Below are 24,233 nucleotides of genomic sequence, written 5' to 3'. Positions count from 1 at the left end.
TCTGTCTCCTAACTGAGTTCCTTTGTGTTCACTTAAAGTCCCCCTTCCTCTAAGCAGCCTGTTCTGATTCCCTGATTTGCTCCACAAACCCTTCTCTTCCCTGACCTTTGATAGCACCCACTTCTGCATGTGGTGAGGAAGTCCAGGGTGGCTACCTTGGGTGGATATCTCATCTCTCAGCCTGACTGTGAACTTCTTGCGGTGGAGGGGTGGACCCCTGTCTTGGAGGAGTCTTAGCACAAGGCTGGGCTTGGAGGAGGTCCTCAATCCTTATGCGTTGACTTGGGATTTGATTTGGCAGGATTGGGCCCATACTCATCAGAATACATTCTGGGCTGTGTCAATTCCCAGTAGGGCAGAAGTGCTTGAGAAGAAAACCTGCCACCACTGGGGAATCCCTGGCATGTGTGCTGGCTAAAGCAGCCTGTGTGGTGCCTGGATATGTCAGGAGGCACTGGGAACATAGGTCAACGTTGGTGTAGTCTCGGGGCAGGGCAGTGTATTAGTCAGCCTAGGGGCCTCGCTATGCTTATAGTGTGTTCTTAAACACACTTAAACACACCATAAAGAAATCCCTGGCTGGGCGTGGTGGCTCACACCTGTAATCCCAGTACTTCAGGAGGCTGAGGCAGGCAGATTACTTGAGGTCAGGAGTTCGAGACCAGCCTGACCAACATGGTGAAACCCCATCTCCACTAAAATACAAAAAATTAGCTGGGCATGGTGGCGGGTGCCTGTAATCCCAGCTACTCAGGAGGCTGAGGCAGGAGAATTGCTTGAACCCGGGAGGCGGAGGTTGTAGTAAGCTGAGATCTGGTCACTGCACTCCAGCCTGGACGGTAGAGCAAGATTCTGTCTCACACACACAGACACACAGACACACACACACAAAAGAAAGAAAGAAATCCCTGAGACTCAGTAATTTATAAAGAAAAGACATTTGTTTTGGCTCACAGTTCTGCAGGCTGTACTGGCATGGCACCAATATTTGCTCAGCTTCTGGTGAGGGCCTCAGGAAGCTTACAGTAAAGGCGGAAGGTGAAGGGGGAGCAGCATATCACATGGCGAGAAAGAGGGGAGAGGTCTCAGACTCTTTTAAACAACCACATCTATGTGAATTGAGTGAGAACTCACTCATCACCAAGCGGATGGTGCTGAGCCATTCACGAAGGATCCTCTCTCATGATCCAAATACTTCCTACCAGGCCCCACTTCCAACACTGGGAATTACATTTCAACATGAGACTTGGAGGGGACGAGCATCCAAACCATACCAGACGGTGAGACAGGAGACCTTTGTGTGTCCAAGCTGCACTGGTCTGAAGATATAACTAGGTCCCTGGACTTTTTCTCCCTTAATTGGAGAATTCCTAATGTTCCATGGTCAGCCTGATTGACCAGTGACTGACCGATCCTGAGAGGGGAGATAAAAAACAGACATACAACTTTCTCCATAGACAAATCTCAACACTTTATTCATCCTGTGGCAGCGAGATGGCCTTGGGGCCAGCGAGACATGGCCCCAAGATAGCCAATCGGGTGAGGTGGCTGGAGCGTGTGCTATCTATCCAGATAGTACATACAGACTGATCATGCAGAAACAGGAAGGGAAGCAATAAGTTAAAAGCCACATAAGTTATGAAAAAATAATATATACTTTATATATCTTGTATCCCCACTGAGGATTTGCTCCCTTGGAAACCAATGAAGAGCCTGAGGAAAAGCACCAGTCAGCACCCTCTTTTGGGACTTCGGGGATGAGAATATCTGAGTTCCCATAGCTGGAGAGTCAGTAACCCGCCAGTGCTCTCCACAGGCCTGGAGGGCCTTGAGGCCTGGGATGGGCCCAGACCTCTGGCCAGCATGTCCTGGAAAATGAGATGAATGAATCTAATGCAGTCTAGAAGAGGAGGTGAGGCGAGGGGCAGGGAGGGGAGATGAGAGAGAAGGCGGGAAGGAAGCTGTGCAGTGGGAGGCTGGTGCCACTGGGATGCCTCTGCAAGCCTCAGCATTGACAGCCAAGAGGGGGAGACAGGAGTATGCCTGCCAGCACCCCCGTCTTCTGGTGGAATGTGGAATTTTCCTCTCTGGTAGAGCCCTTGTAAGGCTGTCATTTGGGCCCCACAGCTGGACCTCAAGGGCTTGGAAGCTCCCAGACTTGCCTGGACTGTGCCTTCTTGCTAGCCGGCCAGAGGCAGGGGGAATAGGCATGGAGGGAGGAGGGGGGCAAAGTGAGAAGAAAGGGGGAGCTCTAACTCCATCGGTGTGGGGAGTTCCTGGGCTCTTCCATGAATGCCAAGGAGGGGAGGGCAAGGCTATTTGGCCCAATGGAGAGGAGAACAGAGGCCCTGAGAAGTGAGATTCTTGGGAAGTAGACCTGGGGCTCCATGGCAGGGGTGGGACCAGGGGTCTCCAGGGCTAGGTGCACCAAAACCAGGTGTTTAGGCTGGGAACAACCTGGGCTGGGGGCAGAGAGCTCAGATCCCAGGCTGGTAGGACCCTAGTATGGCAGGGAGGTGAAAGGAAGATCTAATGCTCCTGCCTAATCTCAAGCTGCCATCTGGCTTTCACTCCCAGGGAGTTGATTATGGCAAGAATAGCTTCTGGAGAAGGTGCTAGGAGCTGGTTGGGGGCAGCCCGTCCGGTTCTGACTGTGGCCTACTGGGAGGGACCCACAGGAGGAGGGAGGGGTGCAGGTGTTTGGGCTGATCTCTGGGGCCTAGGCTTAGGTCCCCAACACCTGGGGCCCCTCCTCCCTTCACTCTGTAATACTGTCAGGTCTCTGGGGAGCCCAAGGAGCATGGGAAAGCCAAGAGGGTCTTCAGCAGCCAGCCTTCCCAAGAACTCCAGATACAGGACAGGGCCCACACCGTCCTCCTCAGCTCCCGCCCGTAGGTGGATGAACCGGTCCCAGTCTCAGTTCTGAGGCAGAGGCAAGGCAAGGCTTGAGATAGGAGTCAAGGTCAAGGATTGGGTAAGAGTCAGAAGGGCCTTGGCAGAGCCCAATGCTGGAGGAGGGGCCTCAGAGGAGCAAAGAGGTGGAGACAAAACTGACCCCTAATTCCAGCTCACCCATCAGGAAAACCTCTGGCTAGAAGGTTGGAAGGACGGGACTGTGAGATACTGATACGGAGCGGAGTGGCTCTGAGCAGCTGCTGATGCTCCTCTCCCACCCTGGCAGCCCACAAAACAGCGGTCAGTTTTGAACCCCCCCTCTCAGTTCAGTATCAGATTTTGCCTCTCCTCCCAACCTAGAGGCTCCAAGCTGCTTTCTTGAGTCTAGCTTAAGTCCCTTCTGCTGCAGCGGAGTTCCCTGGGGTTCCTGGGGTCCCGTTGCCTCACTCTGAGACCTCCGACTCCTGTGAGAAGTACTTCTCTGACATTTCGGTGATTTTGATCACGGGGCCTTTGCTGCCCTTCTTCTTTCGGGAGGGGGCCTTGGAGAGGCCTGACCTGGAGGCAGCTACAGGGAACATAAGGGGTAGGGGAGGGAAGGGGCTGGAGGTTTGGGAGCCACTTAAAATGATGCCTTTAGGATCATGATCTCCTACACCCTCACCCCCACCCCACCATGGGTTCTCAGGGCAAGAGGACTCACCGGTTTTGCACCTGGACTGCACAGCGCTGACCACAGTGGCTGAGGGCAAGTCCATCCTGGGGGTGAGGGGTGGGGGGTGGGAGAGGGATATGATGGGATGTGAAGAGAGCCTGTGGCTTAAACTGCCCTGGGGGCTGGCAAGTGGAGGGTAGTTCTTGGTCACTCCCAGCCCTGGGGTTGTTCTGTTGTGTGGCCCTGGCTAGCCAGCTTGTCCTCTCTGGACCTCTGGCCCCTCTCCATGGCATAAATGGCTAATAACACTGAGCACTGAGTTTTGACAGGCATTTGCATGCATAATCACATGAATCATCCCTGCCACAGGTGAACCATGTTTATGATCAGCCCACTTTCCAGATGGGAAAACAGGATGAAATGAACTGGGCCAAGGTCCCAGTTTGTAAGTGACTGAGCCAGGACTTAAACCCAGGGCTGCGAGGCTCACTGTATCATGTTGGAAAGGAGAACTGACTTTGTGTAGGCCTGGGCCTCCAGCCCTCCTTCCCCTCCAGCCTTTCCTCACCAGCCCTGGCTCTCACCTGCCCTCCTCGCCCTCCACCAGCTTCCTGTAGGTGGCGATCTCAATGTCCAGGGCCAGCTTGACATTCATCAGCTCCTGGTACTTGCGCAGCTGCCGTGCCATGTCCTGCTTGGCCTGCTGCAGGGCGGCCTCCAGCTGGGCCAGCTTGGTCTTGGCGTCCTGGAAGGCCAGCTCACCCTGCTCCTCAGCTGCCTTGATGTTCTCCTCCAGTTTCAGGCACTGCAGCCAGGAGGACAGAGGGAAAGGGCCTGTGAGCAGGGGAAGGAGGAGCAGGCCAGGGCCAGGAGTCATCTCTGTCCTTGGTGGGGTTGGGTGTGGGGAGATGGGCTGAGCAATGGCATTTCTGGATGTGGTAACTGGTTGCCATGCAGCAAGAGGGAGTTCAGTTCGACCCGAAAAGGCACCTTCCCAAGGCCTCAGAGAGCACCACAAGCCACTAAAGGAGCCTGTCCTGGCTGTCCTTATGAGGCAGTACCTGTCCTGAAGGTTTGTCCTGACTGGAAGCTGGGACTTAAGCCTCTACTCCCTCTTCTCTGTATAGTTGGTGGGGGGCTCCCAGGAGGGAGTGGGCTCAGGGTGTGCATGGTGCGGGGGCTTTCTAACGTTCCAGCAGCCTTGATCAGTTTATAGAGTATTTTTGTATGCAGAGCTCACACGATCCTCATAATTACTTTAGGAGGCTGTACTATTATCCCATTTGACAGATTAGGAAACTGAGGCACAGAGGCGCTAAGCGACTCACCCAGGGTCATTTAGCACACATGACTGTGTCTCTGTGCTCTCCTCCCCACCCCCAGGCACGTCCCCCAGATACTCACATGGCTCTTGACAGAGAGGATCTGGGACCGCAGCTTCTGGATGCGTACATTGAGGTCCGCGATCTCGCTGCGGCTGCTCTGGAGGCTGCTCCCATACTCGGCTGAGCGGGCGACCTGCTCCTCCAGCTGGAGGTACGTGGAGGTCGCAGTGAGGGGCAGCTCAGTGCCATTCCCAGCACCTGTTACCCGCCTCTGCTTTTTCTTGCACCCCCCAGTCCCATCTCCAACTCTGCAGCCCACCACGCCACGCCAGGCTCCCTCTGCTTCCCCTACCACCTCACTTTCTAGGTGGCCTCCTCCTGGCTGCCCTAGCTGAGCCCCATGCCCACATCTGGCCTGGCATTGCTGATAACAGCACCACCTCGAACTCCTGGAGGGCACAGACCAGCTTCTGTGGTCTCCCCCTGCCCGCCCGCCCCTGTTCTTCTCCATTCCTCTCTCATAGACTCTCAGGACAGAGAGCTGCAGGCAACCTCAGCCATCACCAGTCTAGCCCTTCCTGCTACCCTGAGAGCGGTCCAGGCTGCTTCTCCTGCCCTGCATGGTCAGCCCCACCTGGCTCCGAGAGTATGCCTCGGCCTCCTCCAGGCTGCGAGCCGCGACGGCGTCATACTGGGCCTTCACCTCCTCCACGATGCCGCTCAGGTCGATGTGGCAGCGGCTGTCCATGCCAACGGTCACCGACACGTCCTTCACCTGTGCTGCCAGATCCTTCAGCTCCTGGCCGGGCACAGGTGTGGGGGCTCAGGGCTGGTGGGGAGGGCACAAGGACCCTCAGTCCCACACAGTCCCTTTGTCCCCGGGGTGAGCAGGGAGTGGAGCTGCTCCCTTCCTGTCCCTCTGGAGAGATGATGGAACACGGAATGCCTCCCTGCTATGTCTCCCTAGCCAGGACTCTCGGAAGGCAGCTCACTGCCCACTGCTCACCCACCCACGGTCCTCCTCTCTGAGTGGAGGGCAGGCTGGGACTGTAGGTTCTAAAAGCTACCCCGCAAGCTTCCCCACTGCCTGCCCTGCTGCCCTCTCCCCAGGAGGGATAGCCTCCTCCTGGCTGATGGGAAAGGGCCCGAGAAGTCAGGCTCTGGGGCTGAGTTGGGCCCCTCTGTTCACTGTTTCATTATCCCTGTGCTGTGGGGTGCAGCTCTGCCTCTCCCACTGGGCAAGGAGCTCCCTGCGAGCCTGGCAGAGCCGTGTTCATCTCTGAGTCCCTGTGTCTGGGAAAGGAGTGCCTCAGTTCATTTGGTAAATGTTGGGAGGGAAGAAAGTGAGTGACCAGGGTTGGGGAGGGCTGGAGGCTGACAAACCTGTACTCCCCTTTCCCCCGCCACTGAAAGCCAACAGCCTGTGAGGGGCCTGGGCGCAGCTTCCGGTGCTGACTTCAGGGTCCCCCTGGAGACTCACTGCCCGCTCCCTCTCTAGCCAAGGGACATTGCCTGGATGACCACAATATTTTCACCATCTCCTCCCTATCCCTGGAGACTTCTGGAAATGGTAAAACCCACCATTCCCCGAGGAATTCCCTACAGGTTGGACTGTGTGCTGAGCGCTTTCCATACATCCTCACCAGGCTGGCATTGCTGCAGCCCCAGAGGAGGAAACTGAGGCACAAAGATGTTGTGGAGACAGTGGTGAGTGGCAGGGTGGGCCCCAGAGCCCCTGCTGCTGTTGCTGCTGTGACACTCCTTTAGCGTGTGGAGACAAGGGGCTGACACCTTTTTCATTGTCTTTCTGGCCCCAGAGCAGCTTTCTCTCCTGTCCACAGCCTTGCAGCTTTCTAGCCAGAATGCTCAGGGGTGTATAGGGAGGCAGGTGGGACCAGGGATCTCTAGAGGCTGCAAAGGGCCCTGGGTTGCTTACCCTGGAGATGCTGAAAAGGGTAGGGCCTCCCTGTGGGAAGGAGGAGCAAGGGGAGTCAACCGAGCATTGTGCCGAGTGAGTTGATGGCAGGGAGGGGGCCAGACAGGAGGTGGGTGTTGGGCACAGACACATCGTGCTCCTTCTGGCATTTACAGTCCACCCTGACCCCTATTTCAATCATCAAATTTCAGTCAGCGTTCCCATTTTGCTGACCGCCTTGTAATTTTTTAAACGTGTTTGTTTGAATCAAGATCCAAACAAGGCCTGTATACTGCAGTTGGTCCATGTGTCTCTAGGTCTCTTGTAATCTCCATTTCTCTCTTTTTTGTTCTTTGCCATTGCTCTTATTGAACACACCGGCTGTCTGCCTTGCGGAGTCCCCACAGCTGGGTTTGATTGTTGTACCCTGTGCCAATGTTCAATGTGCTCTTCCAGCCCCAATATTTCCTGAAAACTGGCTGGTGCACCCGGATGCCTGCTGGGATCCAGGCTCAGCTTTTTAGCTCCTGACTGTGTTCTGATCCTGGTTCCTAACTCTGGGCTCCCTCCTGATCCTCTGTCCCTCATTCTGCTCAGAGAGTTTGTGCTGAGGCCTTTGGTTTCTGTCTCAGGCAGAGGCTGGACTTCTGAACTGTAGACAACAGGGATGAGGGGCCAGCTAGAGCTGTGTGGGCAGCCGCAAAGGCCTGTCTGGGAACTGACTCTGCCCTCTAGTACCTCGTGGTGACAAGGATGGTGGGGAAGTGGCAGGCATTCGGAAGCACCTCTGGGGGACAGCCTATGTCTGCCCTGGAGCTGGCAGGACCCTGAGCTCAGTGGCCAGCTGCCCTTGCCTGTCTCCTGTTGGGGGTTTTGGTTGATCTTCAAATGAAAATATAAATCTCTGGGAAAAGCAGGCTGATGGCCCAACCCGTGCCAGAATAAGATCAATTGTTACCATAGCCCCACCTCTCCTGTCCCAGTCACTAGCTGACATTTCCCATGTGGCACCAGCACCCTGGCTAGGGCTTGGCTGGGCACAGTTTCAGAGGTGCAGCTTTGAGGCTGTTTTGGTTGACACATTGTGGGCATCAGTGGGGGTGGGGGGCCACAGACAGAGCCCTCCAGTGTGCTTCTCTACACGAGGGCCTAACTTGGCATTCGTTATGGCCCCAGGAAAGGCCAGAGCACTGTGAGGACGCACTATAGTAGGACTTCCCAGTTAGGGTGAAAAGACTGGCCAGACATTTTCTGGAACGAGGCAGGCTAAGCAGGAGCTTGGTAAACAAAAGCAGGAAATGGAGCATTCAGAACACCCACAGACCTGTTCGGACACGCAGGCCCCTGCCGGGCTGCAGAGAGTATGACAATGCTGGCTTGTGTGGTGTGGAGGTGCCCCATGGGATGGGCCCCCTGGAGAGCACGTGAGCCTCCAAATGGTTGAGAATTAAGCCGAAGTACAGTTTAGGGCTTCCCTTAGGAGGCTGCTGTGCGTGTGAGCACCCTCACTGTGTTCCCCACGTCAGGGTAGATCATGACTCTTATGGAGTAACAGTGTTGGAGAGTAAAATGTAGTGCTAATGGCTCTGCACACTGAATACCATCACTTCTTTTTTTTTTTTTTGAGACGGAGTTTCACTCTTGTTGCCCAGGCTGCAGTGCAATGGTGCAATCTTGGCTCACTGCAACCTCTGCCTCCTGGGTTAAAGCAGTTCTCCTGCCTCAGCCTCCCAAGTAGCTGGGATTATAGGCATGCACCACCATGCCCAGCTAATTTTGTATTTTTAGTAGAGACGGGGTTTTACCATGTTGGTCAGGCTGGTCTTGAACTCCTGACTTCAGGTGATCCACCCGCGTCGGCCTCCCAAAGTGTTGGGATTACAGGCGTGAGCCACTGCACCCGGCCAATCCCTTTTTATTAGTTGAGTAACCCTGGTCAAGTTTTTAAATGTGTCTAAGCCTTGGTTTTCTCATCTGTAAAATGGATCTAATTATAGAGCTGAAAACAGCTAATGTTTATTGAATGCATACTGTGTGTCAGTTACTGTTCTAAGTATTTTAGGACATGTTAACAAAACAAATCCTCACAACAGCCCAGTGAGGTAGATGCTATTATTGTCCCCATTTTATAGATGGGGAAATTGAGGCATATAGAGATAAAATATCCTGCTCCAGTTACCACAGTTACTGAGACAGGATTCAAATCCCAGCTGTTCAAAATCTGTGCTGTCTTAATTATTATCCCTACTTCATAGGGTTGTCGTGAGGGTTAACTGAGATTAAGACTGGAAAGTACTTAGCACAGTGTCTGGAATATATTAGGTGCTCACTAAACAGTAGTTAAGGATTCTCTATTATGGTAATTGGTAATAGTGATAAAGCTGGGACGAAGTGTCCAGAGGCAGAGCAGCCTAGTCTTGGGGCAGCCTCCATGCAAAAATTTAGGCAGCACTGGCTTCTCTCTGCAGGGATGGGCCTCCCTCGAGGTGTGCCTGGCTGCAGGGGGTTGTCAGCAGATTCCACAGCTAATCTCCCTGGAGCCAGAGTGTAGGGGTGGGGTAGGTGGCATTCCAACTGGATGCAGCCAGGCCCAAACACACTTGGGAGCTGTACTGTGTCTCAGAAACTGTGGGGTCCCTTCCAGCCTGTGCGCCCGGAGGAGAGAGGCAGAGGGTTTGCAGCAGATGAGGTCTGAGCAGATCATGGCCATGAGCTCCTGCTCAGTTGGCTGGGAAGGGCTTTTCAGAATGTATCCTGGCCGTGTGTGTGTGTGCGCACGTGTATGTGCACACACACATGTGTTTTGGAGAGAGGAGAGGGCTGTTTTCTGGGACACAGGTGTGGGCCTATATTTCTGATCTGGTGTCTACTCCAAAGCTGAAACTAGAGTATCGGGGCCTCCTGGGCCACTCGTATTCTGCCAGGTTTTTCTTCCACCTGAGGCAGACGTGGCTGGCACAGTCTTTGCTCAGAGCTGCTCTGTCCAATGAGGTAGATGTTGAAATACTTATATTTTGGATATATTGGGCTAAATAAAATATATTATTAAAATTATTTTTTTCTGTTATTTTAAAATGTGGCAGCTAGAAAACTTAAAATTACATATGCAGTTCACATTTCTATCAGACAACACTGAATTAGACACCCTCTGGTGTGGGGAATATTTTTGGCAAAGAGTCAGCATTGACCTCTTAGCCTGCAGCAGTGTATGGAGAGAAAGGCAAACCTCCAATTTCAACCCCATCTTTTTGCTCCCAAAAGTAATAATAACTGCTGTTGTGCCCTGGCCCCTACTGCCTTCACCGCAGGCCCTTCTCCATGGCAGGCTCAGGATAGCACAACCACACCTGAAACCCGCTGTGTGCCGCCCTGCCCCAGTGCCCACTGGAGGCAGCCTGTCACACTCAGAATGAGGTCCAAGTCATGAGCCAACCCTGTGAGGTGCTCTCTGACCCAAGGCTCCCACCCTGCCCCGTGTGCTGTGACCAGAGGCTTCTTTCTTTTCCTTTAATTGCCAGGCTCCCTCCTGCCTTAGGGGCTTTGCATAGCAATTCTGTGCCATCTCCAGTCTCCACTGGGTTGGATCTCTGCCACTCTTGGGGAGGGTACCACCTCTGAGAGGCCCTGCCCATGGGCTCTGAGGCTCTCCACTCCCTCTAGCTCCAGTGCAGCACCCGGTTTCTTTGCATTCCAGAATCTGTCACCCTGCAAAGCCATCTTGTCCAGATATTTGCTGACTTGCTTATGACTTCTCTCAGCTAAGTCATGCCCTCCTTGAGAGAAGGGAGCTTGCCCAGGCTGTGGTATCAGTGCCTGGCACTTGGTAGGCATGCAATAAACATTTGTTAAATGAATGAGTGGGCTGAGTCCTTCTCACAGCCCTATGAGGCTGGTCCTATTACACTTTCCATGCTGCGGATAAGGACACTAAGGTACAGAGAGGAGAAATGACTTGCCTAAAGTCACAGAAATAGTAAAAAAAAAAAAAAAAAAAAAAAAAAAAAAAGGCCAAGTTGGGATTGGGGCCCAAGGACTGCAAAATCCAAAGGGAACCTACAGGCCTGGCTACTGGGGCAGGGGCCAAGAAGTCTTGTGGGGTACGACTGGGCAATGCTCAGGAATATCACTGGTTATGCCCAGCCTTCTTCCAGTTATGTCTCTACAGCTGCAGGGCCTGCATCCTGGCTTAGAGCTTGAGCTCTGAGCTTGCCGAGACATCAGTGAGCACGTGGAGAAACGCTGGGCTCGGGTTTCAGAATCTGCACTCCACCTAGGCTCGGCAGAATCTGCACCCACCCATGGGCTCAGCCTCTCAGAGGTGGTACGAGTGGGTGGAGGCCCAAGGATGGCAGAGATCCAGCCCAGTGGAGATGCGAGATGGTCCTGCTGATGCCTGCCTGGGCTGCACAAGCCCACAGTGAGTCTGGGCAGATGGGCCCCTAGCCCAGTTCCCACCCAGCCAGTGGGCATGGTGCCCTGGTCAGCCCCACAGCACTTGGCCTGGCTGTGGGGGGATTTGCTTGGGCCAGGAAGCTTTTCAGGGCTGTGGGGAGAGCAGACTGCCTTGGAGGGCTGCCTTCCTGCTGCTCCCAAGGATTTGCTGTTCTCTCTGCTATGCTACATCTCGTGGCCACAAACAAGACTCAGTTCCACGGAGGCCCCAGCTGGAGGCTGGGACTGCTGGAAAGGAGTGTGGCCCATGACAGGGCCATGAGGCCCGGTCTTCCTTTCCACAGGATGCAGCCATGAAGCTGTGGTCAGCAGATCACAGGGCCATTTTAGCAGAATCTGTAAGTTGTGGTGGTGACTTTGATCTTGGCTTTGACCTTAGCTGCACTGCCATAGCTTGGCACCAGCAGTGTGCAGCACTTAGGTGTTCAAGCCCTGTTATCCCCAACAGTGGTGCTGCCTGCTTCTAGCTGAACTGAAGACCTCTGTGGAAGGATCTTTAGCCCAGGAGTGTCACCCCTGAACCTCCCCATCCCTGAAAGAAGCAGTGTGGAGAGGAGGACTCATATCCTGAAGGGTGCCTGGGGGTCAGCAGCTGGCATGGAGGAGCGGTGTCCCGAAGCCAGCGGCCGTGCCCATCTGATGGCTGTGCTGACACATGCTACGCTGTTCTGGGCCCTTGTACACTAGGCCCCACTGAGGACTTAGGAAACAAATGCAAATGTTTCCATTGTCTCCATTTACTAGGTCATTAGCCAAAAACTGGGAAGAGGGAAAGGCAGGCCTATCACAGTTAGCACTGTGGGTGCTGTGGTTTAGGCTGCAGGAATTAGAGAGAGAGATCAGTTCAGTCAGAATGCTCGTTCCAGGCCCCTGGGTTCCATGCTCCTGAGGCCAGCCTCCTGACCCTTGTCTGAGGCACCTGGTCGCCCACATGCCCTCAGTACTCTAGCACACAAAGATATAGTTCTTCCAGAAAGAGTGGCCTTTGGGGAACTGGCCCATGTTCCATGAGATGAATGGCCAGGGGTCATGCAGGGTTATTGACATAATCACAGGAAGGGGTTTAGGAAATTATTATGCTGGGGCTGGAAATTGTAAGTGACTGTTGGAGTCTCCATGCCCCACTGAATGGCTGTGCTTCCCCTGAGTCCTTTACCCATGGACCAGCCAGCTCTGGGCTTGGCAGGACACTGGCCCCATCTCACTCACCTGCTCGTAGATGGTTTTCATCAACTCCACGAAGCTCTGCAGGCTTTTTAACTTGGTTTCCAGTTCAGTCCGATGAAGACACTCTGCATCCAGGTCCTGGGGTTGGGAGCAGTGGTGAGTGGTGGGAGAGGGAATGGAGGGTCCCCGGGCAGGAGTGGGCTGGGGGGACTGCCTCATGGGTGAGAGTGGGGGTGATTCCAGAGGAGATCTGGCTCAGAGCCTCGAAAAAGGAGCTGGATGGTGATGGGGGTATCTCCCTGTCTGTCTGTTGGTCCTGGGACTTAAGCCTCTGAGGGCTTTGATTGGGCATAAAGGAGAATAGGATATCTGGAGGGAAAGAAGGCCCAGGGCCCATGAGGAAGGAGCCCCTGGGGCAGGCTGGGCAGGCTACCTTCTTCAGCTGGACAAAGGTGAACTCCATGTCTGTGCGCTTGGAGATCTCATCCTCATACCTGGGAGGGAGAGAGGTGTTGCTCAGCTGGATGTGGTAGGGGCGTGGGCCTGGTGAACTCCCCTTGGTTGGGGCTCAGGGCCTCTGCTATCCCACTTGGGGTCTCTTTGCCAGTTAGAGAAAAGCAGCCCATCCTTCTCCCTCTTGCGTCTTCTATGACAAGTCCTCTCTCTCTCTCTCCCCCCAACCTCCCGGCATTGGTTTCCAGTTCCTCACTCCCTCCTGATGACCCCGGCCTCTCCCAGCTGCTTCTGCCCTTTCCTAGCCCTGCTCCACACCCAACCCCCTCCAGGAGGCCTCCCTGATTGGGCAGCCCCTCACCCTGGCACTTTGTCCCCTCATCTTTACCCGACCTCCTTCCCTGACAATCTCAGGTTCAATCAAGTCCGCTGGGAGCATCCTGCTCACACCTCACCTCTCCCACCTCCATGCCTTCCCTGCAGCCCCAGCCACCTCCCCTCTGCTTTGTGAGCCGGTAGGACACTAACCCATTGTGTTCCCTCCAAAGGGAGGATGGGAAGAGTGTGAACTTTGCTGTCAGCTGGACCCCCAGTGTGTTTTTGGGCAAGTTGCATCACCCCTCCTCCCTTGGCTTCCTGCCTCTAAGGGGTATGCGTGTGCCCACGTGTACAGGGGGCTGACAAAACCTACTCCTGATGCAGTGACAGCCAGCTACAGGCCGCATAGGCCATACTCAACAAAGCACAATAACGCTCTTCTCAGTTTGGACTTCTCCTTACTCGCTCCCACTTGTGTTTGGAACAAGGACATCACTGGATGGGGAGGACGGGACCCCCAGATCCCTGGCCCGACCCTCTTCCTCCAGTCAAGACATTTGTCTTAGTCCCCGGGGTGGGTGTCTGCTGGCTCCAGACTTCTTGCTGGCCCCAGTGGTCGTGGGGATTCAGCAGCTTCTGTTTTTTCCCTCCTATTCGGGAAATGCCTGAATCACAGGCAGCTCTAATTACAGCCGCCTGCCTACCTCAGGCCCTGGCCTCCCAGCAGGGCCGCGTCACTCATCACCCATTGAGCTGGCTGTATCTGGCACCCCTCATGCCTTCTTTCCCACCAGCCCACCCGAGGAGCTGAGGGGTGTGGACCCAACGGCAGGACACATGGGTTTCTGGTCTCAGTGTGCCAGGGGCCCACACCCTCCCTGGCCACTGCCTTGGCTGCTAAGAGTCTGTTCAGGGCTCTGATGGTATAGGTCCTGGGGGCGGGGCAGAGGAGCAGGCCAGGGAGAACGTTCTGCTGTCCAGGCATTCCCAGAGAGAACTAAATGGGACTTGAGTGGGGAATGACAAGTGCTGAGTGCTTCACCTGCACTCTCTCCTGTGGCCCTCAGAGCACCCAGTTAGGGAAGTCCCATTAGTCTCATTTTATAGATGAGGAAATGGAGGCTCAAGAGAGGCCTGGGGGCTCCTGGAGTGTGCTGATGAAGCAAGGGGACTAGAGCCAGGCTACTTGGGCTGAAATCCTGGCTTCCTTGCTAACCAGCTGTGTCCTGGGGTGCGTTCCTGTGTGCCTCAGCCATGATCACGTGATGCTGTAACAATTAAGTGGGGCAATTCACAGAGTGCTTGCAGCGGGGGCAGCACCTGCTGGGGCTCAGCCCCTCTGCTTCGGCCTCAGGAAGCCTCGCAGCAGAGCACAGGCAGCTCTCTGCCACTCACCCTGCCTGGGGGAACATAAGCAGGGTGAGCTGAGGGAGACGAGTGGCCTGGCAGCTGCCCTGGGAAACCTCCCCTGGCAGAGAAGGACACCAGGAGTAAGGGGACTGGAGGGGCCATCCTCACAGTATTCTGGCTAGGCCAGGTCTGCCTTGACCCTGGACCTCTAGGTGTGCTTTGTGGGTGGGGTGGGAGCAAGCCCTGAGCCCCAGGGGAGAGGACAGTGGGGAACATTGGGCTGAGGCTGGACGATGGGTTCCAGTCTGGAGCCAGTCCCCTTAAGGCCAACACTGTTTCATCTCCAGGCTTTGTGCCAATTAGAAAAAAGCCCCCTTCCTCACGGGCTGTTTGACCTTGTACCAGCCTGCATGGTCTGCTGCTTGGCTGGATTTCAACCCCTATCCACTGCCTGAATCATGCACTCTTGTGCAGCGCACAGTTTGCACAGCTGTATGTGGCATCTCTGAGTCACTTGCTGTGTGGCCTTGGGCAAGTTGCTTCCCCTTGCTGGGCCTCTGCTTTGTCCTTAGGAAACAGGAGGGGTAGACTGCTGATCCTTGGGGTTTCTGCTACCTCAAAGCCTTCGGAAGTCTCCATCCCCATAGAGGCTTAGGTCCGCTATTCCACTCCCAATCCTCTACCAGTCTGTCAGCCACCAATTCCCAAACCCGTTCTCAGGCCTTTTTTAGCTTGTCACACCTGCACCGCCCCCCGCCAACTTGTTTATTTCTGGGAGTGAGGCTGATCTCATCGGCTCCGTAGAGACAGGGCACAGCCCTTCCCTACTGGGGCTTGGCCTGGCATCTCCTGGCTCCTGGGGGCCCTAGGCTCTGCACAGCCAGGCTGTAGCTCCCCTGGCTCTGGCCTGAAGACCGAGAAGCCCTCCAGCTAGGCTGTTTGCCCAGTCTCTCCTTCCCAACTCGGGTGGGTTCCCTACCCAGAGAGAGGAAGAGAGGCTCAGCCTAAGCAGTACAGTCAGGTAGCAGGCGGATAGAAATCAGGCGGCAGGCCAAATGAGGGGGTTGAGCCAGATTAAAACAACAGGTAGTGTGTGTATAGGACTTCCAGTTACAAAGTGCTTCCATGGACGTGATCTGGCGGAGCTCGTGGGAGCAGCCTTACCCAGTGGCTGGCTGGGGTTAGGGATGGGACTTAGCATGCAAGGCTGTGTAGCTGAGGACAAGCCCTGCCCTCTCTGGGCCTGTTTCCTTCCCTGTAAAAGGAGGATCCAGGACTTCCTCTAGCTCTGGCATGCTCTGATCCTTTGAGGGCCAAAGATCTACTAGGGATCAGGGAAGTGGGTCACAGATTCTAGTGAACTGCCCTGACTGCCGGGTCATGGTCAGGTGCTGGGAAGCTGGACCTCTCGGGACGGGTGGTCAGCTGCCCTGTGTGTTTTCCTAGGCCTGGGAGGGCAGGGCTGGGGAGAGGTGTTGGGTAAACTCAGCCTCTGGAATCTAGACAGAGCTGTCTGAGTCCAGACAGCTCAGGTATCTGGACTCCCGGATGGGACAGGTGCTCTCCACCCTCCAGCCTGCCTGGTCAGCTGCTCTGGAGGTTGTAGGTCTCACCTCAGATTGGCAGGGTTTGGGGCTGGGCCCCAAACCAGGAGGGGAGGCCAGGGGTTCAGCCTGCCCTGTCCTCGCCTTACCCTGGCTGGAGGTCTCCTTGCAAGTAGACCAGACCCAGGAGGTGGGTGCAGGGGCACAGCCGCTCTCCTCTGCCTCAGACTCCTTGTTGCTGAAGCCCTGCCCACTACCTGACCAGAGAGGGTCACCTCTCTTCTAAGCAGCCCATGTGACCAGCCTTCCCCTTTAGACTGGCCAACTCAGTTCAGCAAATCTGTGTCAAAGACCTGCTGTGTGCTGAGAACTTCAGCCTTCTAAGGATAGAAAAGCTGCCATTTATAACTGCCAGTCACCGTGCCACACTCTCAACTTCCTCCTTAGGTTAGATACCTACCTTAGGTTGGCATCAACTATAATCATTCCCACTTCACACAGGAAGTAACTGAGGTTCAGATATTAAGCCACTTACTGGAGGTCATAAAGGGGAGGGTGAAGATTAAACCTCATCCTGGTCTAATGCCCAAGCGGGGGCCCATAAATGCTCGAATATACTGCCCAGCAGCTGTCTGTCTGTCTGCCCGCCCCACTCAGTTGTAAAGGCACCTTGCATACTGGGGCTGTTTTCCTTATCTGTCTGATTCCGAGTCTACCTTGATGTCCGGCGTGCATTGCTTCTCTATTCAAATAAAACCCACCCTTTCCATGCCCTGCCTGCTTCCCTGTGGCTTTCCTCTCCTTTCCAGCCCAATCCAGATCAAACTCTAAAGCCACATCTAAAGCAGAAACCCATCTGTTCTAGTTAGTGACGTAATTTCCCATTGCCAGAGCAATGTGTGGGCAAGAGCAAGTGTGTCCACAGGTGCAAGGGGGTGGCTGCTCCAGGCAGGGGTGTGGGTTATGATGATGCCCAAGGGCCAGCAGGCGCAGGGGTTCGCTGGGAGCCAGCACAAGATTCACTTTGTTGTAAGGGTCGCTATTAGGGAGGGGGTGGCTGTAGGTTCATAGCCATATCCTCAGTATTTAGAATATTGCCTGGCACATACCAGTCCCTCAGTAAACGTCTCAGGTAAAGAAATGTTCCAGAACATCTTCCCTCTTTCTCTGGCTTAAGTGCCTCCCATCTTAGCACAACTTGTTCCCAGCCCTCAGGCCTTGCTCATGGCTCCCATGGGGCTCTATGTACCTGATTCGAAACTCCTCGACCTTCTCCAGCACCTGCAGCAGGTTGGCCTCCAGCTGCCCCCGCTCCTGGCTCACTTTGCGCAGCTCCTCTTGCAGTCGGCCCTGGTATTCCTCATAGAGATGCCCGAGGTCGAAGATGGCTGAGTCCTGGCCCTGCAGGAAGCTCCAGCGTGTCTCCAGCAGCTGGTTGCGCTGTTCCAGGGCTTGCACCTGGGAGGGCAGGAGGGTGGTGAATGGGTCAGGTGTGGACCAGTCGGGGGCTGAGGCCCCGGGCTGACCAGCAAGAGCCCGCAGGGGACTCCCTGGGAAGTGGCAGCTCATCTGTGCACACCACCCAGGGCCCTCACTCAGCAGAACGCACCTCCAATGACTGATTGTTAAAACTGAAGATGGTAAGATAAGGACAGGATCAGAGCAAGGTGGAGCCAATTAGCAAAGGTTTCCAGGCGAGGGCAGGGCAGGGCTGGCAGAGGAAGGGGGGTTGAGGGTGTGAGAGTGCCAAGCATGCGACAGGCTCTCCGTGTCTGCCTGGGGCTGGGGCGGGGGATCCCAGGGAACATGGGGTGTCAGAGGCCCATCTGCCCCCTTCCCGCCATGACAAGCGTGGTCTCATCTTGTCTTGGAAACTCAGCAGGGTAGGGCCTGGTTAGTACTGTGGTTAAGCGCTCATCCTCTCAATGACGCAGCCTCTCTGAACCTCAGTTTCCCCAGCTAGAAGTTAGGAGTGATAACACCTGTCTGAGTGGTCCTCTCCTTCCCTCCACCCTGTCCAGCCCAGCTCAGCCTGGGGCTCTCCCTGCCTGCTCCCCACCCTGCCTGTCCTCTCTACTCTCCTTCCCATCACCAGGCCTCTGCTCTCCGCATTGTTTCTTCCAGCTCCCTCCTGCAGGAAGTCCTCTGTGCCTCATGTTGAAAGACTCCCCTCTTCCCTCCAGCACCGGGGCCCTCAGTTTAGCTGCTCCTCCTTTGTCCTGACCACTACTCTCCCCATGAGACTGCGGGGACACCTGGGGATGTGCTTTGGGATGGGAACAACAGTGAGTGCTCATGTGGCTCCTGCTGTGTGCCAGGCCTTGCTCTACATGCTTGACCCATGAAATCCTGCAGCACCCCCATGGGTGGGTACTATTATAAGCTGCATTTTACAGATGAGGAAACCAGAGGTGATGGAACTAGCCCAAGGTCACAAAATTAGCAAGTGGCAGAGCCAGGCCTGGAATACTTTGGGTTTAGAACCTTTTAACCACTGTGACACATGCCTCCTGTATGTTGCTGGAGTCACTGTGGGCCTTGGGATCCTGGCTACCCTTTGTGGGCTGGCTTCTGCCTCCAGTTAAGGACAGTTTTGCCTTGCAGTGAAACCCTGGAAGGGCTCTGAGCCCTGCTGCGCCTCTCAAACTCTGCCTCCCATATGCCTCTTGCTGGCAGGGTCCTGCACGGTCGTCTCCTTCCTTCAACCCAGTCCAGCCCAGCTCAGCCTGGGGCTCCTCCTGCCTCCCTCCTCCCCAGCCATGCCTGTCCTCTCTACTCTCCTTCCCATCACCAGGCCCTCCCCTCCTCCCCATTTGTTCTTCCAGCTCCCTCCTGCAGGAAGCCCTCCATGACTCATATCTTGAAAGGCCCCCAGTTTACCTGTTTCCCATTTGTCCAGACCCACCACTTTCCCCATCACACTGGGAGCCATCTGCTCCCCCTTGGGGCCTCTACTCCCTTGGTGCCAGGGATAGGCCATGAGGGTAGGCCATGAGGTTGGAGGCCTGGCTGGGGCCTGGCTCCCGTCAGTGTGGGTTGTTTGTCATGAGGATGTTGTGATAACCAGCCCAGAGATGCTCCCTGTGGTCACAGGTGAGTAGCTGGGCCTTCTCCTGCCACTGCCGGTGCTGCTGGCCCAGGCTCCCAGAATCGTAGCCTGAAAAAGCTGCCAGCAGCCTTTTGGATCAGCTGGGCTGGGTCCTTCATTTACAGAGGAGGCAATGGAGGCCAGGGGTGTCAAGTGACTTCTCCAGGGTCACAAAGCAACTTGGTGGTCCAGCTTCCCAGACAGCCCCATCTGACAGCCACTGCCTACTCTGCACCTTCGTGGGCTCCCGAAGGGTCAGGTGGGGCCAGCCCCTCTCTCTCTGCTCTGCTTCTTCAGGGTGTCCTTGTTTTCCCCGAAGTGCTCTGACGATCCTTCGACATTCACAACAGACAATGCCAGCGGGAATACTGGATGATGGCGTTTGACGGTGTTTGTGGGCTGCCATTCCCCTGCGTATCTGTACTGGTAGATTCTGCTTGAAGCCAACCTTAATCCTGCTCTCTGCTGTACTCACAGCCAAACAGGTTCAGTAGGGATGGAGGTCAAGAGGGTTTCTGCCCTGCCTTGTGTGTGTGAGAGGGAGCGTTGGGGGGGCAGGTATCTGTTCACCCCACCTTGCCTCCGTTTTGACAAGCAGGAGCTCCATGTTTACACTGAGGGTGGAGTGAGAGGAGAGATGTGAGGCTCCTTCCTCCACCCATGAGCAGCAGATAAATCTTCACACCAGGAAGTTCTTCCTACTGTCTAACCTCAATTCCCTATGCTTCAGCACTAGCTCGCTGGAACATAGTGTGTGTTTGGCCAGCCAGTCCAGCTAGAAGGCATTTGTGGTCTCAGGGGATTAGGGACAGCCCCCTGTTTTCTGCTGCCCTTGGGGGAGTCTCTGGTTGTCTCTGTGGGCGGGGATGGAAACTCATCCCCTACCTGGGACCTTCCTTGCAGAAAGGCTCCTCCCTCTCGGAACAAAGACCTAGGGAGGGCTGATAATCCTGGTGCCCTGAGAGGTGCCAGGTTAATTGCTCCAACCCAGGAGGACTGTCGAGTCTTCACTTCTGATTCCTCCTCTCTGCTCTGCCTGGCCCTCTGCCCTTAGATCATACAGTAGCAGCTGTAGCAGGGACCTCTCCATTTTACAGATGAAGAAACTGAAGCCCAGTTGAAAAGTAGGGCCAGGTTGGGGCTGAGGTTAGGGGAGAGACATGTTTTGTAGGGGAAACCGAGCAGTCTAAGCTGGAACTCCTGGAGGGAGACAGGCCGGACATCTTAGAGGCTGCAGGTCCCCAGCTTATAGGGGAGTGCCTCTGGGCCACACAGGTAGTGTTCCTCAGCGGGGGCCGTTGAATCCCCGGGCTTCAGCCAGACGTTGGCTTTGGCCAGGGAGCCTCACAGACTCATCAGGAGTGGCTGGTTTGTGCTTTTCTGCATACAGGCAGGGGGATGCCTGACTTCAGTTCTTCCAGAGGTCACACAGGCCTCGGTGAAGACATTGTCTCCATCCCTCTGTCTCCGGGCATTTTACCACTGCTCGTGGGTTCCCTCTCTACAGCCTCCCCAGGATGACCTCAGGCAGTCCTGCCTCTTGCCTCCCTCTCCATCCGCTCTGTTGTCCATGTGTGCGTGAAGGCAAGAAACCCAGCCAGCACCCTCTGCTGGAGGTCGGCCTTGCTCCCTCCCTGCCTCCCCTGGCCTCTCCTGCTGCTGCTGCTGCTTCTCCTCATCCCCCTTCATCTCATGACTGTGACCTTACCAGTCATTCCACTGGGATGAGCTCAGGGCCACTGGCAGAGCAAAGCAGAGCAGAGCAGAGGAATCTGGGGCACAGAGAGGGTAAATGACTTGCCCAGGAAAACGCAGCCAGCAAGTTGAAGAAACCACACTGCTCCAGGGCCTCTGCCACCTCCTGAGAGTCTCTGCTCCTCCTCATTGCTCCCAGGTTCTTCTCAGTTCCTCAGAGGGCCCCCACCCCTCTCCTCTCTTTGCCCAGAGCCCCTACCCACTGATCATGGCATCTCACCCCGGGCCTTTCTCTGTGTCCATACATTGCTCAACAGCCCTGCGTTGTACCCCCTGCCCACTGAGTCCCTTCACTCCTCTATCCGGCAGGGAGCCTCTCCCCACCTCCTCTCCAGGCTCCTGCCTGGAAGGGGCTAACTGGATTCTAGCTGCTCCCTGGGCCAGGCCCATTTATTTCATTTTTTATTTAACAGTTATAATGCACTTAACATGTACCAGGTATGTTCTAACTGCTTTTCAAAAATTCTCCCATGTGATTCTGATGAGCCCGTTAACCTAATGTGTGCTGAGGCACAGAAAGATTAAATAATCTACCCGAGATAACACAACTGGTCAGTGGTGGACTGGGATTTAAAGCCCGCAATGCTACTCCAGATTTTACATCTTAACCACTGCCTGCTTCCATCTGGGCCCTCACAGCTTCCACAAGGAGGCAAGGAGGGTGGGGCTAATAGATCTTCTTCATAGAGTTGAAGGGTCAGCTGGGACCCCTTGGGGCAGAGCTCCTGCAACCAGGGCCCCCAAAGAGTCGGTACCCACAGCTCCCTGTGTCCCACCCTGAAGGGCACCCCATCTCAAGGTCAAGGTTGGGAGGCTCCAATTCTGCTAAAGAACTTCAAGGGCATTGCCCTGGTCTCTGGGCACAGGACCCCAACCCCGAGGGCCTCCTCCCTGGGCTTACATCCCCCCACCCCCATAGCAGTGGCACAGGGTGATATCAGTGCTGGTGTTTGAGGGAGAAAAATCACCCATCTGAGCCAAATTACATAGCTCAGTGAGGCATTCCTTCTAAAGGATTAAACTGGGTTTGGTGAGGAGGTGGCTCTGTAGAGACCTGCCTCCCCAGGGCAGCTGGGTTGCTCTTAGAGGGAGAACAAGCCCAGCAATGCAGGGCTCTGTGCAGCTAGGGCTGGGGGAAGGGATGTTCTGCCTCAGTGGACAGTGGTCCTTCCCCTCTGGGTACCCAGGGGTACCCCAGGTGTGGATGATGAAACTCTGGTCTAGGCACATGAATGGAAGAGGGAAAGAAAAGATTCCCACCACAGAGACCACTGACTTCGTGTCTCAACAGACTTGAGTTCAAATCCAAACTACCATTTGTTGGTTGTGTGACCTTGGGCAAGGCAGTTAGCCTTGCTGGTCCTCAGTTTCCTCATCTGCACGGTTAGGAAAATAACAACCACTGCAGGGTAGCCGTGTGGCTTGAATGTCATTGCATTTGCAAAGTTCCTCCAGAGGGTGAGGCACAAGTAGATGCTCAATACATGTTACTTTCTTCCCTCTGCCCCTCTCTGTGAGCTCCCACTTCATGGGAGAGACCAGCAACACGCAGAGGAACACAGAATCAGAGGCCAAGAGCAGACAAGGACGGAGCCAGGGGCTGAAGGCTGGACCTCTGGTTTACTGGGAGGGTCAGAAATGTACAGTTTTCCTTATCTGTGAAATGGACATAAAATTGTCTTCTCCCATAAGGTTGTTGAGAGAAATACAGATAAACATGAAAAGCATCGGCACAGTGCCTGGCACATAGTAAGCAATTAACTGATGGCAGCTGGTACTGTCATGATTATTCTTGAGGGTGCAGGAGGGTGCAGAGTCAGGAGGAGTTTCTTGGAGAAGATGAGTAAAGAACAGATTTGGGAAGTGGATAGGACTTCTTTGGGAGCTCCCTTGCCCTGGGAGCAGAGATGGACACGAGTACCCCAGACCTGTTGCAGACCATGGACAGTGGAGTCTGGGAAGTGTGGTGTGATGCCGAGGCCACACTCCCTGCAGTCAGGCGGGATGCAGGGTGCAGGAAGGCCCAGCTGGCTACCCTGTTCTGACTTGAGGCATCATCCCCTGCATTCCTATCTCCTGACACCCGAGCTGCACCCTCACTTGCGGCAGTCTGGGCAGCAGCCCCACACGCCCCGTCCATCCTGCTGGCTTTTCTGACTGGGGCAGCTGAGAGAGATGCTGCGGGACCAGAGGCTTGAGGGATAAACAGGAGCGTGGAGCCTGGGAGGCCATCTCCCCTGTCTACCTGCCTCAGAGTAGGACTGCAGAGTACATCTCCATCAGCCATTCCTGCAAGAGGGCACCCCTAGGTGCACACTAGGTGGTCCTTCCCAGTCCCTGTCTGGGTGGTGGGTGATCCCAGGTCATGTAGCATGTTATTATCAAGACATGCCTCAAAGGCCATCCTGGGGTCCCTTTCTCCCCACATGCCAGGATGGATCAGGAACTTCCCTCCCCCAGCCTCTGCTCAGAGCTACGCTGCCGGGTTAGCAGTGCCATCTCCCCATTGGCTGGGTGCAGGGGTGGGGCGCCGTGATCGATGCTCAGGGAAACACAGAGCTCGGCTTCCTGCCTGGGCCTGGCAGCCCTTCATGTTTGGGACCCCCCACTTGTGCTCACCTTGCCAATCAGGGAGGCAAATTTATCATTGAGGGCCTTCATCTCCTCCTTCTCCTGGTTCTTCTGTTGCTGAACAGCAGGGTCCAATTTGAGGTCCAGGGGCACCAGCAGGCTGGGGTTCACAGTCACCTTGGAGATGGTGCCAGCTGACAAGCAGCCTGTGAGGCTGCGGGAGCTGAAGCCCAGCCCGGGGGCCCCGCAGGTGTCCCATCCGGAGGTTCCAGGCCGGGGGCTGCCCACCGGGGTCACCTCACAGCTGCTGAGGCTGCTGAAGCCAACCACGCAGGAGCGGCAGGCCATGGCGCCCCCGGCCGGAAGCAGGAGGGCCTGGGGGCTGAGCAAGTAAGCCTGGGAGTGCAGCGGGTGGCGGGCTCTGGTTGCTCTGGTCACAGCTGGGGCAGGCTGGGGACTGAGGAGCAGACACCTGTCGCACAGTGCTCATTAGCTGCAGGAGGGCGGGACGCCTCCCAGCCTGACCAACCTGTTGGATGATGTGGTGCTCCCGCCCCTCCCCCAGCAGCATGTAGGTCTCCCTCCCCACAGGGATCTGCATTGCTTAGGGGGCTGGTCCACAGCCCCCTGCCCCCAAGAGAGCAGGCTTAGCTCTGGGGAGGGGGCCAAGGCTGGGCTGGCCGGGTGGGTTGGGGGTGGGGAGTTGGCAAAAGGAAGGCCATTCAAGGAGGAAGGAGAGAAGAGA

The 24,233-nt window shown here is 55.4% G+C and overlaps 1 protein-coding gene across 2 annotated transcripts; it reads right to left on the bottom strand.

Moving 5' to 3' along the window:
* Positions 1-919: 919 nt before the first annotated feature.
* KRT80 (keratin 80) lies at positions 920-23,958 on the bottom strand. 2 transcript variants are annotated; one of them, XM_010373988.2, is made up of 9 exons: positions 23,537-23,958; positions 17,324-17,532; positions 12,843-12,903; positions 12,452-12,547; positions 5,510-5,674; positions 4,955-5,080; positions 4,135-4,355; positions 3,599-3,654; positions 920-3,498 (listed from the first exon to the last, which is right to left on the bottom strand). In XM_010373988.2, the coding sequence occupies exons 1-9, from the start codon at positions 23,834-23,836 to the stop codon at positions 3,464-3,466; spliced, it is 1,269 nt and encodes a 422-aa protein (XP_010372290.2). In that variant the 5' UTR covers positions 23,837-23,958; the 3' UTR covers positions 920-3,463. The 2 variants fall into 2 exon arrangements, with proteins under 2 accessions (XP_010372290.2, XP_010372289.2); XM_010373987.2 differs by having other exon boundaries at positions 920-3,463.
* Between the last annotated feature and the right edge of the window lie 275 nt (positions 23,959-24,233).

The sequence above is a fragment of the Rhinopithecus roxellana genome, chromosome 10 (genome assembly GCF_007565055.1).
Source record: "Rhinopithecus roxellana isolate Shanxi Qingling chromosome 10, ASM756505v1, whole genome shotgun sequence".
Classification (NCBI taxonomy): domain Eukaryota; kingdom Metazoa; phylum Chordata; class Mammalia; order Primates; family Cercopithecidae; genus Rhinopithecus; species Rhinopithecus roxellana.
Note: the sequence above shows the minus strand (reverse complement) of the source record. Positions and strands in the feature narration are given on the sequence as shown.